A 16,013-nucleotide genomic window follows, 5' to 3' on the forward strand; every position below is an offset into this window, starting at 1 on the left:
TCTCACCATCACCCACCCCCCACCCCCCACATTGTAGCAGGAACTCCATGCAACAGTTTGCAACTGTTTACTTGACAGCAAACAGAATGAAAATGAATTGTGCATGCGGGAATCCCCCGCTGACCCCTGCTACCTGATTCTACTCACCAATTGAAGATGGTAGGTGTTAATTTCAGCCAGCCAATCAGTGTCTAATTTAAAGTGAGAGTGTGTATTTTTACTGTTGATAGGGGACAGTACATACCTGAATCATTGCAAACAAGCAGTATTTTTGTGATGGAGTGAGCCCTTACCAAGGGATGCCCATTAGGGTAGGAAAGTGCAAACATTAGCAAAAAACAAGCACATCAGGCTCCCTTTCATCACTGGCAACAAGTGAAGAGGTAAATGTGTAAAACAACAACATTTAAGAATGACAAAAGTTTTGTAACTTTTTAAAAACCAGTGAACGCATTTTGTTCTCATGGGCTCCCGTAGAAGAAAACATGGCATCTAATACGGTTTTGCTTAGACTTAGACCCACTCCCATGTATTATAGACCTGATTTTTATGGTTATATGTTACAAAGCCGCCAATATTTTTCGACAACTGGGCATCATTTCATTCATTTTCAACAACATTTTGATGGTTATTTCCAGAAATTAATGGTAAAAACTACACATTGTCTCTTTAAGGGCGAGGCCACAATGGTCCCGGCTGGACCTCCGGGGAGGAGGTCTGGAATAAAGGTTTGGGACTGACAGGAAAACTCAACAATGACTGAGATCTGAACAAACCTTACCCTTCCAGGTCTGGCCCATTCCAACCCAGATGTGAAAGTGGCTAAAAAGCACATTCAGTTATTGTTATTGCCCTTTAGTGTAAAACATACACCATTGTAGAATGCTTACATTTGTACATTTGCCTTATTAATTTGACTGATTACAGTGTATAAATACTGTTCTGGCGTGATCTACTGGATCCCAGACATAAAGCTCAGTCAACATTTGATTTGTCCTCTATCCTTTATTTAGTCAGAATGAGTAAAACTCATGTTTACATTTCCACAGTGAGATTTAAAGTCCTGTAATAAATGAACAGGGTTTGTTTTAAGCTAGCAGTGCCAGAAAAATGATTTGATGCAGAATAAAATCAAACCAAAATAGCACGACTCAGAAGTTCAGATTGATGCTAATCAAGCCTTAAAGGGTTTTTCAGCTCCAATCGAAACTGTCATGTAAGATATTTTCCCCCATCTCTCACAAAGTTCATCGTTTAAACAAATGTTTAGTGATGTTTACTTAGAAGTTCATTGATTTTCACACATAGAATCTTGAGACATTTCATCCTTTAGTGAGCAAATGTTCATGTGACACGCTGTGCCTGCTTCACTGGCCCATATTTTTGTCACGTCAGAGGGATATCTTTGTTTATACCAATCCTTTTATCAACAGCTCAGCATGTCTTGTTATTGCATGCGTGAAGCTTCTGTCTGTGTGCTTGTTTTAGCCAAATGGAGGATCAAACACCTACCACAGATGGTAAACTCCTGCCATGGGCATCCACACAAATGAATTTGTTGTGTGTTTAAGACGAATAGGCCGAGGTTTGGGGTCTGTTGATTCATTTTTATAACAGGATTTTTACAGTGCTGTGTGTCCTTGGGACGATAGTCCTGAGGATAGTCATGAAAAAAAAAGAAGATTCATGGGGCTGGTGACCTCATGCCAGGTACACACCCCAGGGAATAGTTAACCAAGTCTCACCAGTTGACTCACATCCTCAAGCAGGGCACGATAACATCAAGGTTCATGTTTGAGCTTTGAGTTTCAGTCAATGCCACAGCCTGAGGGAACAGCGAAAAAAACCAACAACAGGAAAAAATACTGGCGCTGCTCCCAGGGCTTTAGGTAAAAGGATAAATAAAAAATGGAAAATCACCAGTTTAGTGTGTTCAACACGGTGAGACGAATCGTTCTTCCTTTTTATTGCTAAATTTTAGCTACAGAAATTACTGCATGTAGTAAGTAAGTACATTTTATTTTTATAGCACTTACACATAGAATCACAACGTGCTTCACATAGATCAAAACAAAATGAAACAAAGTCATAAAATCACAGTGACCTCAAAACAGAAATAGATTAACATCAGAAAAAATAAAGTCATAAAATTACAATATTTCATAAACAGGTGAAAGATGATTACAAATTTGAGTTTAAAATAAGAAAATAAAAGATTTAAAAAAGCAGCTTTAAATAAAAGGGCCTTTAGCAGTTTTTTTAAAAAGTGTCAAGACTGTCAATGCTACGTAAGGATAAAGGAAGATCATTCCAGAGTCGGGGTGCAACAGTCTGGAAGGAGCTATCACCTCGAGTTTTAGATCTGGTCTTTGGAACTCAGAAGGTTCTGGTGTGTGGACCTGAGGGTTCGGGTTGGAGCATAAGGCTTTAACAGTTCAGTAATATAGGGAGGAGCTTGACCATGTAGAGCATTGAACGTTATAATCAGGATTCTAAAATGAACTCTAAAGCTAACGGGTAACCAGTGCAGATACATTAGAGTAGGAGTGATGTGTGCTCTTCTGTTTGCTCTAGTTAGGAGCCTCGCTGCAGAGTTCTGGATGGCGGTCAAGTGTTTTTTTTTTTTTTTTTTTTGTTAAAATATGTGAAGAGTGTGTTACAGTAATCTAGACGGGAGGAGATAAAGGCATGGATCACCATTTCAAGGTCATGTTTTGACACCAACCTTCGCAGTTTGGAGATATTTCTTAAGTGATGAACACAGTTTCAGACCAATGTTTCTGAGTGGCCTTCAAGAGACATTGATTGGTCAAAAACAACACCCAAATTCCTTAAGTTCGCCTTGAGGGCAGGGGATAAATGACCAAGTTTAAGACTAATCAGGGGAACCATGCTCTCAGGGGCAATGATCAGACATTCAGTCTTTTCAGAGTTTAACTCAACTGGGCAGGCCCCGTGTGGGGATCTGGGCGAGGACTTGGGGATATGGTCCTGACTCATATGCTGCCGGGAAGAAGGCAGGAACAAACGACAGTGCATGGCCCAGGCTGAGAGGGCCTCAGGTGGACCTTGGCTCCTCTGAAATAATACCAACTCTGTGTCACAATCTGCTCCTGCCTCCCTGACTGTGTCTCTCCCCTGCCTGATTAGTCTTTATTGTTCTCACCTGCCCCGTGTTAATCCGCCCATATGTTCCTGATCTTCCCCTGTGTATTTATACCTCCCTTCTTGTATCAGTCTTTGTCGGATCATTGTTTGTTGTCAGCATTGTTTTGTTCTGTCGTTCCCGCTCTGCCATTAAAACCATTTTTACTTTATCCAAGCCTGCATTTTTACCTCCTGGTCAGCTCCTCCACACATGTGGTCCGCCGTCATCCACACCCTCAACGTGACACTCTGTCCCATCACGGATGGGTTTTGTTTTTCTCTTTCTGCAGGTCTAGAAACTAGTATCCGGCTCATCCCTAATGTTTATGTTCATTTAAGGACCATGTACAATATTAAGCATAAATATTGAAATTTGATGCATCGTACCAGATTTAGCTTGAAGCTAATTCATATCTGCCGTCCTGAATGAATGAGTGTTATCTTATCCATCCATCCATTGTCTGAACCCACTTTGTGATGCCTATCTCCAGCGGTCAATGGGCAATCAGGCGGGGTACACCCTGTACAGAGAGCCAGTCCATCGCAGAGTGTTATCGTATGTTACCTCATATTTATTTTACTCCATGCCATTCTCTGAACCAGAGCGTATACCCACCTGTGGTCACTGACAGGGCTGCAGTCAGGAATTTAGAAAATAGAAACAGTCATAAACTGTGCAACATGAGGCAAGGGTTCACACTTTGCAACACAATTCAGGTTTAAATTGTCGTTTGAAATGAGTCCTTTTGAAGTTCCTGTTTAGTGATAAATGTAAAAAAAAACAACTAATCCGTTTAATTATGATTTTTTTTACATTTAAGCTAAATTTTTACAGAGTTACAAACATTTAGCACTTTTATTACAATTTTACAGCCGTAGAACAACGAATATATATATATATATATATATATATACCAGGTGGCCCAGTTATAATTCTGGTCATAGAGGGTTAAACATGTGATGAATGTTCTCCCGCCCACGAAGACATGGTTCAAAGTGAATGTGAGAATAAATACATATGTTTTATTACTTATTATGCATTTTTATTTTTATTTATTACATTATTATTATAACACTAGAAATAAATAATGAGGGAAATCCGCACCATGAAGAAAGCCTACGGTCATAGTATGTGCAGTATTCTGGAAATGATATGAAATGTCAGTCTGTGTGTGTACTTGTATTTATATGCTTAAGTGGACAAATATTAACTGTAACATGTGGACAATTTTACATTGTGGGTATATTTTGCTGATCCACACAATGCTAACTAACCTAAAATGTCTTTAGAGGTATGATGTGAATTAACCTTTGGTTTAGACTAGTTTAAGTTAGGGTTAGGAAGAGAACTCCATTAGTTAGGGTTAGGGTATGAGTTAGGCATTGTGGAGTCACTAAAATGAATGGAAGTTAAAAGAGATGTGTGTGTGTGTGTGTGTGTGTGTGTGTGTGTGTGTGTGTGTGTGTGTGTGTGTGTGTGTGTGTGTGCGCGCCCTCACAAGGAGAGAAGGTTGTATTCAGTCTGATATTGTGTAAAGGATGTTGTTAGGTTGGTAGCAGAGCTCTCGGGTTTAGTGTTAAGTTCAGAATGAGATCATGGATCATCAGGAACTTCCTAAAGACAGGAAAAGACCCCAGCTAACATTGCTGCAGATCACACTGGATAACTTCATGTGGTTGCATTTATTCTACTTATTCTACTTCTGCTTTTATTGTACTCATATTTTACCACCTCTTATATGAGCTGTCTTTAGTGAGCGCAAAGTCAATGGTGTTGAACACCTGTGCAATGACAAATTATTTTAAATCTTGAATACTATTCAATGTACTTCCTGAATGAGTGGCTTTTAAGGCCAAATGAGTAAAATAACAAACACTGACCGAGGAACAACTTGTGTGTTCTTCCATTATTTTCTTTTTTTTTTTTTTTGTAACATATTGCATCATTACCTCGTATCGGAACAGGACTCAGTATTGAGAGATAATCCAAAAGCAAACAACTTGGACAAAAATGTGGTTCTGACATCTCTAGATATAAGTCAGCTTTGAAAACTAAAACAATTATTTATGAACTACCATTACCTTCAGTTAATTACACAAAATTGCATATTTTTCCTAGTTTATATTGTTGTTTGAACCCATGGACCTCATTATCTGAATTTTCAAACTTGTTGGATCGTAAATCTGTTTGAATAATTTGCTCTATATGTGCCCTTTTATTAACTTTGAGCACCCGCCCTTCACAGGTCTCTGCACAGCCCCGAGTTCCAGAGATCCCCACCGAGTCACCGAGTCTGTTAATGAAGGTGTTGTGATCAACAGTGTCAAAAGCTGCAAAAAGATCTAATACTAACACTGTAAACTCCCCGTTGTCTGCAGCCATCATGATGTCACTGGAAACTTTAAGCAAAGCTGTTGCTGTTGAATGCTTTTTACTAAAACCAGATTGGAATTTATCAAAACTGTTGTGTGGCTCCAGAAAAGTCATCAGTTGATCTGCCACAACCTTTTCCAATATTTTAGAGATAAAGGGTAATTTGTATAGACTGATGTTTATCGGGTTTAACTCAGGTTATTCTGTCTGAAAAACTAATTAGAAGGAAAACAAATCCTGTTAATTTAAAGATTAATCAGTCCACAAAAAATGCCACACTGTTTTATTATTCTAGCAGTGGTGCTTACGGGGGTAACTCAGGCATGACTTATGTCTGACTCTGATTTAAATGTCTGGCTTTTCAAGCAAAACAAACAAATCATAATTTGACCACATAATGGAGCTAACTAAGAAGTTTCCTAAGGTTTTGCTTTTGTCTTTTTGTTCTTGCTGAATGGAACATGAATGGGGGCTGTTATAGCAATCCATATAAATGTAATTACAGAAAGAAAATAGATTTTCTTTTTCCTTTTAAGCTTGAAACAGTTTCACCTCTAATCTAAGAGGCTATTCGGTTTTTATCTGCTGGGAGGAAGTCAAATAAAACGGGTTCACCTTAAGGAGAAACCATTAGTCACAGGCTGAGTGGGGCCTCTTTTGTTTCATACAATGCTGCAGTCTGTAGGGGTGACTAAATGCCCAAAACCCACTAGAGCTGCATGGCTTAAACCATTCTAGAGCAGGTCTTACATCATAAGTTAAGCTGATTTTCCATGTTTTACATTTTGATTGAAGCTCTAACTTCTCAAATGAAGGTCGCGAGATTAAAACCCCCACAGGTGAGAAGGACGTTAATGACCCACCTGATGACCAGGTGGGTAATGGACATCATGTCAGGGCACTAATTACCCCACAACATATTAAAAGGGTGATACATGACCTTGGAGCAGGGATCCAAACAATCAAACCCAAAACAATGTGAGTCGTTCAAACAACTAATGGATCTGCCTATATTTAGGGAAGCTTGTGAAGGTTGATTTAGATCATTCCCTTTTTTAAAATAAATGTTTTTCAAATCACCAGCGGACTAGTCTTTATTTATTTATTTTATTTATTCAGATGAGTCAAATGAGAACTCATTCTCATTTACAACGACGATCTGGCCAAGAGCCCAAATGCACAGTGACCCCACATATCCTGGAGTCTGGATGTTATGAAACAGAAATGGGAAGTTGGCTGGCTGTTGGATTATCGGAGGAGGTCTGGTGATGGAATCTAGTCCTTCACCTACGTGAGACATTGTGTCATTCAGTTTAAAGTGCTGCATCATTTCCTTTGGTCCAGAGACAAACTATCTAAAATAAAGCCCAACTTGGACCCAACATGTGAGCTTTGCAGACGATCATCTGCTATGCTTCTTCACATGTTTTGGACATACCCAAACCTGAAGGGATATTGGGAGCCTATCTTTGATACGATCTCCAGGATATGTGGGGTCACTGTGCATCCTGACCCTCTGACCACTTCATATGGGCTGGTCACTGTGGATGCTGCTTCTGACACTCACTATCTGCAAATGGTAGCTGTTTGCTGTCAGCTGATCAAAAGACTTATTCTTTTCAAATGCAAGGACTCACACCCACCATCCCACTGGGTGGTGGATGCTCCATGCACAATTGGAAAGAATTAGATGCACTTCAGGAGGCTCATAGAACAGCTTTAATTTTGTGTGATCATCTTTTTTGTTGTATTTCGATGGTGCGTCTGTGGACATTTTTTATAGCTTCTTTTATTTCTTTTGTGAGATTGTTTTTGTGCTTTGAGTGTTTCATTGAACCCTGTTTCTGTTTGTTCTCTGAGTTTCATCCAGTGCAGCGAGGAGGGTGGTGGGGGTTGTTTTGCTTTTAGTTTGTTCAGTTTAAAAAATAGCAAAAAAGAAATTAATGGAATGAGAAAAAGTCAAAAATTAATTTGCTCCAAAAGGGAAACATTTTTCCACAAATGACTGAAAACTGAGTTCAAGAAGAAATTCTGAGGATCCAGTAAAAACTTCACTAATCTACTATATACTCTCAGAGCAAGTACTTGTTGGAAATGTAAATACTCAGGAAGTCAAAACGGACTCAGCCTCTTTGGTAAGGAGTGAGATCTCATTAAAACAACAAACAAGTTAATCTTCCTGTTTTAGTTCTTATGTTTAGAGTAATCCTATCAACCCATGCCCAAGCTCCAGCTGTCCATGACCCAGACAGGAAGAAGTGGCTACAGAAGATGAATGAATGAATTATAAGAACAATAAGAGATACTGAGAGTCCAATTCTCAAAGAAAAAACCTGAATGTTATTTTATTTATCCTTTGATAAAATGTCACATATAAAACTCACTCGTCTGAGTTCCTTGAACATCAAAACAGAAGGTTACATTGATTTAAAACTCCATGGCACTCTGCCGTTACAAGCTTAAAAAATGATAACAATAATAAATAAACTGAAAACACCTCAAGAAGCCTCCTAAAGGTTGTGTGAGGATACGGATGTGGAGCAGCTAAATAAGACAGAGCAGTTCCCCTTCAGAGCTGCAACAGACCATACATTTTAATAATGTCCGATTGCCCCTTAATTCTTGTCTTTTGTTTTGGTTTGGCAAGTCAGCACTTAATAGCAATATAAAAATAATCTCTATGAGAAACTAGAATGAACTTTTAGGCTTGTGAGAATGTAGACATTTTTTTTAAATCTTTTGCCAAATGTTTAGTGCTTTTTTACTCTTGTTGTTTTCTGGCAATAAATAAACACTGGTTTCGCAAGTTTATCAGAGTTAATTATACATAAATAAGTGATCCAAAAAGAGGCAAATATTCTCTTTTAGGGACAGCTGTGTTTGTAATTTTCCACAGCAGTAAAACATGCAGGGCCCGTGGGATTCGGCAAAGATGTAAATACATCCATGTCAGAATCAAAGAATGAACAGAAGAATTAAATGTTTGAAATGAAAAAAAAAACAATCTTTACAGTTTATTTTTAATTTTCTTTTTCTCTTGAATAAAATATTACATTTTACAACCTACATAATCTCTGCCTGTTGACTACCTCTAGAAGATCTACACTCATAACTGATTTGGAATAGCTTAGAAAAGGAGAAGAACGTTTACTTTGCAGATCATTAGGCTACAGTCGTAGACAAATATGGTGGCACTCTTACAGCTCATTTAAAAATGCTTCATTTCTCCAGAAGCTGAGAAAATAAATTATTTGTAGTTTACAAAGTAGAGCAACGGCATTATGGACAGATTAGTTGATACCCCCTGCATTACAGTCAGGTTTCAAACTGTTTCACTTTAATCATTAGCGCCATCGTGGTGTGAACCACACTCTGACCATGGGCCAGAGAATGCACAGGCCAGAGCAATCTGAAGAGCTTAGAGATGAGATTACACATAACCCTGCTGAAGGCTAAGGCTCCAAGACCATCTTCAAGTAGCTTCATGTTTCTGTGAGCACATATATCAGAATTTGGAGCCAACTTCCAAGGATGCAGGAGAGGAAATCCCACCCTGGGTTGATCAGATGAGGAGCTTGGATGGAAGAGCCAAACAAACCATTTTCTGATTGCTCTTCAACCATAACAAGATCGATGGAGGAACACCCAAGGGGCTAACCACAAAAAAAAAAAAAAAAACTGCTATTCACCAAAATGCATGTTGACAAGCTGTATAGCTTCTGAGCAAAAATTATTTGAACTGATGAGAGAAAGCTGAAGCTTTTAGGTGAGTCACATCAGCTTCGTGTTTGCAGATACAAAAACAAAGCATGCAAAGAACAAAATACGCGATGCCTACTGTGGAACAAGAGGCTTTGTTTTGGGGCTTTGCTGCATCTAGTATGGGGTACCTGGGATCTGTGGAGGGTCCAATCACATTTCATGCTGTGTCGAGATTCAGCACAAGTTTCAAGTTGGGAATGGAGCTCAGTTACATTAAAAGGAATGAGGGAAAAGATGACACAAAATCCAATATAACAGAATTAATTGTTTTTGTCTGTATTTGTAAAATATATTCAAATGAATCAATAATGAAAACAAATGTCTTCAAAATTCAGTATAACAAACATGATTTCTGGTGTATGCATGAGTTTACTTTGTGCACATTGTGAAAGGGAACTAACACATTAGTCCACATCTGAAGGTTTCAAATTACTTATGAAATTTCCAAATTAATTCATTGTTCAATGGAGAACTAATGAACATCCCTTTTCATTCAGGAAATGACTCAAAGTTTTTTCCTTCCAGCTCTACGACTGCAACAATTTGCTGTTTCCCATTAATTCCTTGGTGATAAACTGAATATGTATGGGTTCCAGACGTGTGGCGGAACAAATAAAATGTGGCACGTGGCTTTCCTCTGCTGTTTAAGGTGGTTTCAATTAAGAGTTCAGAGATGGATGCAGAAGCCAGCTGCTGTGTAATGAGCGTGGATGACTTAGGAGGCCTAGTGTGACAGGTGACGGGGTTGGTTAGAGGAGACCGAGCACTGATGGTGAGGTCAGCTCTGACTTACCGTGGCTTGCTGCTTCTCAGCTCTCTCATTTGCCTCATCCAGCTGCTTCTGCAGGGCTGCCTGGAGGGACTTCATCTCCTCTCTGTCAAGTGACAGGGAAGTGAGAAACACTGTGTTAGCACATCCTTCTCACACGCTCAGAGGCCTTTACTGCTGCACCACACAATGGCTTTACTGCTTTTAGGAGACAAACTGATTTGTGTACAGAAAGTTTCACACTCCTTTACAGTACTTTGGTGTTTTTTTTTCATTTGCTGAGATGAAAAAGACATAAACCCATCAGTATACACTATGTGAGTAGCAATGTTTGATCAATTCAAACACAGAATATTTAATTTTTGATTTTCACAGCTTTACACAAGTGAAAAAATAAAATAAATAAAATCATGAAACACTTTAAGAGTATTTGTGTCAATTACTGCAGTCAAACAGAAACTAGTCAAACTGCTTATGTGTGTTGAAGAGCTGCTTATGCTTTCATCAGTAGTCAACTTTAATCATGTGTTATTTTTCATAAGCAGACATAAACACATTAGATGGTGAAAAAGAATCCAAGTTCAGTTCTACTCTGTCCTACAGCAGTGTGCTATGGACTCCCAGAAGACTGAATAAATTCAATAAATGAATAAATACGTGTTGACATACATTTAATTCATGTAAGTGATCTATAGTGAAAACTTTTTTTCATGCCTCTTAACAACATTCTAACACAGTATGGCTGTAAATATATTGTGGAGATTAAAAAAACGAGGGAAAAAAAAGAATGAAGTGGTTCTCTCGCATTTGTCTAAAAATGTAGGTCAATAACACATTTCAGACCGAAAGGAACTATTGGACCGATTGTCGGTCTCGCTGAACCGCAGCACTTCCCTGGGTCCTCAGCTCATTACGCACTTGTGTATTTACCAACAGAACACCACTGGTGTGAGAGATTTTCAGCTCAATAATATCAGAGAAGGAGAAATAGCCAGCTGCTACCATTTCAACTTTAGGACAAACTACCAGAGTCCCAAAAAAAAAAAAAAAAAAAAAACCATTTAAAGTCACGGACAGCAAAAGATGTTTGGACCTAGAAAAGGGCGACTGGTGTTTAGCACTATCTCATTTCCTCTAGAAATGAAGTTGTGTCCGGTTACGGCAGAACCAGGGAAGATACCCAACGGGAGGGGTGAGTGTTCTGTGACCGTGTTTGCATTCAAAACCTAGCTTGTTCTGTAGATTTGTTAAAGCAGCTTCATGTAGAAAAAGTAAACAAGCAAAAAGTTGTTCTGTAATAATTTTTTTAATTCACATGAAAACAAAATATATGACATTCTATTTTGCATATTTAGTTTTATGTTGCATTTGAAATAAAAAAACATCTCTTCATATATTTGATGGTGTGCTGTATACAGAATGGTCCTGCACTCATTATGCTTTTCAACATTAATGTTAAATGTTATGCATTAGAATTCTTTGGCTCTTTCCGTTCTGTTTGATGCTCCTGTGCAGTGATAACAGCAATGCCCCATGAATTATACATTAGGCAGGCTAGTGATGTGGGTCAGTGCCTTAAAAAAACTGCTTGTAGGAAGCATATCACATAAAAACTGCCTATTTAAAGTCAAAAAGACACTTTGTTTACTATTTTTAAGCAAGGCTGCAATTTTTTTTTTATGTAGAAGATGCAGGCCGCAGTCGAGCAGTGGTGTAATGAAGTGGCAGCATCTTTCTTGGTAGTAAAGCTGCTTAGCAACCAGATATCACTTTGTTTTGCTAGACGTCTTGTCTCTTTGCATAGGTTGATGTTAATTAACTACAGCCAGTCAACTAGCCTTCTTTTCCCTTCACTCTACTTTTTATTTCCATTTTGAATCTCGACTCCAAGACATGGACACTTTGTACTGCACAAACAAGATCAGCAGCATTCAATCAGCTGGAAAAGGCACAAATAGCAGGAGACATATTTTGACAGATGCACACATGTGTTGTTATATTTTTTCATAACATGTTTAATCATATCTGAGTTAATTGTTAAAACAGATAACAGCGTAACCCTGTGTGTCTCCCCTGTTGGTAAACATCTCTGTTGCATTACAGTTTGTAGCAAAATTATTTTCAGAAAGCAATCTAATCTCTGTTAAGAGTTGTCAAAAATAAATGACTAGCAATGAATCACCTGTCTGCATCTACCGTGATGGAGTCAGCTAGTAATTGCACTTGGCAGCTGTGGAATTCCAAAGGTGGATTAATAACACCCTGAAAAAACTACGCTTCACAAAATGCTAGGTAAGCAACACTGAGCCAAGCTGCTGCTTTATGCTTTTTAGCTCGATAGCATGTGAGGGCTGCTATGGACCTGTGATGGGCTATTGATTGACTATCAAGATACTGCTGGAGAGGCTGGACTTCAATCAGGCTGACATTTCAGAGAGCATGTGAGGCTACAAATGAGTCCTAATCATGAACAGGCTCATTACACACACCATTAATCAGGGAATCCAAACTGGAAAAGCACTTTGGATAAATCCCTTTTTTTTTATTCGCTGGTAAAAAAAACAAGCACTATATTGCAGATGTTTTATGTGCTTTAACAAAATGTAGACAGACTCATTATTTTCAGACATATAAGGAAGATTTATTATCAATTTAAGAATCGTCTACCTGCCGCTTTGTCTACCACCGTGGAAAAACTAGACAACCTTGAGATTAACAGGCAGTGCTAATGGTGACCATTTGAAATCCACCTCTCTATTCTGGGTTTACAATTTAAAGGAACTAGAAAACCATTTAGATCACACACCTGCTTCTGAGATGAGACATTTCGGAGTTATTTGCTGTACATTCAGTAATTTACAAGCATTCACATTTATAAAGAGGGTATTATGGAAATCCATTTAGGTTCCAGCAACAAAGTCCCATCATTCTAATGCATGATTAACTCCAACAGTTTAGACTGAGAAAAATATTTTTGGGAGGTTTTTTCAGAAACATAAAATGCTGAGAGTGGCAAGTGTTAGGGCTGTCACGGTAACCGCAAAAATGAAATATCGCAATATGAAGAAACCCATCGTGCTGCATCATGGGCCACCGCGATTACTGAACTTGGTTCAACTCAATGATGCATGTTGAGAAGGATGGCTGCACTGGTATCAAAACGAAACGTTACTTCGCTCCTTTGGGAGCACTTTGGTTTTCAGTACGTCAGCTGCTGCGCAGCCAGAGTCCTTGGCCGAGACAGAGCTGCAGCGGCAAAAAAATAATAATAAACGCTCGGAGACCTGCTGAAGTCCCGGACAAGCACTGCTTCTGCAACCGTCCCGAAGAGAGTTTGAGCCGAGCTGGAGCTCACTCGCTACCTGCAGGAGGAATGCATCCACCCTAAAGAAACCCCCCTGACATGGTGGAGCAACAACTGGGAGAGATTCCCTTTGCTCGCCAGTCGCACGCAAGTATGTGTGTTAGTGCAACGAGCGCACCATCCGAGAGGGTTTTCAGTGTTGCTGGAAATGTTGCCACCCCTCTCAGATCCTCTCTCAAATCGTATATGGTTATCATGCTGGTTTTCCTTGTAGGTAACAAGGAAGTGACCGAGCTATAAATCACCGTCATTCGTGTGTGTGAAAGTGAAAGTTAAATGATAGTGCCCCGCGCCCGGGACATGTAATTTTTATGCTTGATTTTGAACAACTAAACAAAATGGGGACTTGTTTCTTATTTGTTAGATGCTGCAGCCAAATTTGCATTTAAAAGTTTAACCTTCTCCTGAATTTTGTTTTTTTTTAAGTTCAGTCGGACTCCGACTGTCGGAGAAACAAACGTTACTGCGATCTGTGTTGTTACTGCCCTTTGATCTGCATTCAGTAAAGTGTTATAAAAGAAGGCACGGCAATTTTTAACCTTTTTTGAATGTGTAAACATTATGTTTAGATAGTACTGCAATAAAAAAAAAGTGCTGCAATAATATCGCACACCGCAATATTAAGCCACCCTGAATCACCGCAGGGGGAATTCCTCAACCGCGACAGCCCTAGCAAGTGTTAACAAATTCCCCAAAAGATGGGTTAACTTGGATTAACTGTTTAGTTAGTATAAACTACAACTGAAGCCATAAGGCCAATACCAGCCACATTATAGTTCTGTTAAAAAAACTGTTGGCAAACAAAGCTGTCTAACTTTAGTTTAGCTAAATGGATTTAATTTGAACTTTCAGAAAGTAACATTAGATGCATGTTGTGTCTACCACTAGGGGGCAGTTTAGGATATAAGATGAGAATGTGGAGAAGATAGAAGAAGGGATGGATGCCTGATTCTGCTACATTTGACGTAGGTTGAATAAAGCTTGGAAAATGAATTCTTGCCACTCGTGCCAATTTCGAATGCAACAGCTAAACATAACAATGTTTATGTACACAACAAACTTACTTTTGCTACCGACTCATGGTTTGCTGTCATAAAACACAAACATGGTAAATTCATAATTTCACATATCGGGGCCACACTTGTTGTAGTGGCAATGAACTATTCCTATCACATATTCTCTGAGTTCCATATTTATTGCCATAAACTTACTAGCTGATGTTTGACTTGTAACAAAATATCCCATGAACCACTGGATGAGTTTCATTGAAACTAGACCTCTATAGAAGTCTTGTTACATTTTGTTATCAATCCAAATGAAGATGCTGCCACACACTTAACTTTGACTTCTCAAAAGTCGATCATTTTAAGATCTTGGTACAATACCTTACTATTTCCAGTCTGGCACCACTGTGAAGAAGAAGCACGAAGGAAACTGTGTTTAACCCAAAAATAAGATCCTTGGCCTTGGTAAACACAGATTAAAATGATTATGTAAAGTTTAAATAACATTTTGAAATCACAAATGCTATTTATTTAAATCATTAAACACAAGTCAAATGAACATAACGTAAACATGACAGGTTACCTTAAAAGTGGATGCTCCATTGACAAAAATGCCATTGAAAATTCAAAAGTAATGAAATTACATAAGGTCAACGTTTTAGGCTGACCCTTTTTTTCAGTGTGGATTCCTTCTCCATTCACATTCCAATTAAAATATTTTGCCTCAAACTTTTGCATTGAACTGGATGTATACAGTTTAGAAAGTCCTGGAATGTACAGCTACAACTGGTTCCCTTGAAGTTAAACCAATTCAAGATGGCCACCACAGCTCACCGGCCATAGACAAAATAACAGGCTGTACCTGAATCAACATGTTACTGGTGGGGAGTTTTTAGACAAATGCAAGAGAACCACTTTATTAATTTTTTTTAATTTCCACAATATATTTATAGCTTTATTATGTTACATGGTTGTTAAAGGTAGAAAAATGTTGCTAAAGCAGCTTCAAAACATAAAGATCCCTCAGTTACACTCACATGTTCATCTCTGAGTCTAATTTTCTTTGTAAGAAATTTTACCATCTTCATTTTTACAGTATTATTGGAATTTCATCATCCTTTAATTACATGCCAGATTTTTTTAAGCCGTCAGTCACCATTTTCATGTAAACCATGTGAAATGTGGCCCGTTGTCGACCCATGTTTGAATCACGCGTGATGTCTCGATTTACCTCTGTTTATGGCTGAGTTCCAGAATCCTCTGCACATCCTTCTTGGCCACTGATTCATCCTTTTTCAGAGTCTGAAAGAAAATAGAAGAGACTCCATTTGTTCCCCTAGTAAGAAAAAGCATTTTGCAGATGACAAAATTAAAAAGAATATTACTTTAAAAGCAAAAGACGTGGTGTTTACGCAAACCACATATGCAGAATGCTGTAACATTAAAAATAAACATCTAAATGATGCAATAATTGAAAGAATTATAATAATGAGCAGCAGATGTGAAATGCTGTTAATCCACTCGTTCTAAATTATATTGCTCTAAACAATCTACTGATGGATGTCCTAATGAGTGAACATGCAGAAGCACAGA

General features: G+C 38.5%; 1 protein-coding gene across 1 annotated transcript in view; it reads right to left on the reverse strand.

Annotated features, from left to right (window-relative positions):
• Window positions 1-16,013, reverse strand: part of luzp2 (leucine zipper protein 2) — a 276,903-nt gene that overhangs the window by 127,221 nt on the left and 133,669 nt on the right. Inside the window, exons 3-4 of the mRNA XM_015953680.3 lie at window positions 15,652-15,722; window positions 10,077-10,158 (exon numbers count right to left, since the gene is read on the reverse strand). Coding sequence (XP_015809166.3) covers window positions 10,077-10,158; window positions 15,652-15,722 — 153 coding nt within the window. The remainder of the gene's footprint in view (window positions 1-10,076; window positions 10,159-15,651; window positions 15,723-16,013) is intronic.

The sequence above is a fragment of the Nothobranchius furzeri genome, chromosome 9 (genome assembly GCF_043380555.1).
Source record: "Nothobranchius furzeri strain GRZ-AD chromosome 9, NfurGRZ-RIMD1, whole genome shotgun sequence".
NCBI classification, from domain to species: domain Eukaryota; kingdom Metazoa; phylum Chordata; class Actinopteri; order Cyprinodontiformes; family Nothobranchiidae; genus Nothobranchius; species Nothobranchius furzeri.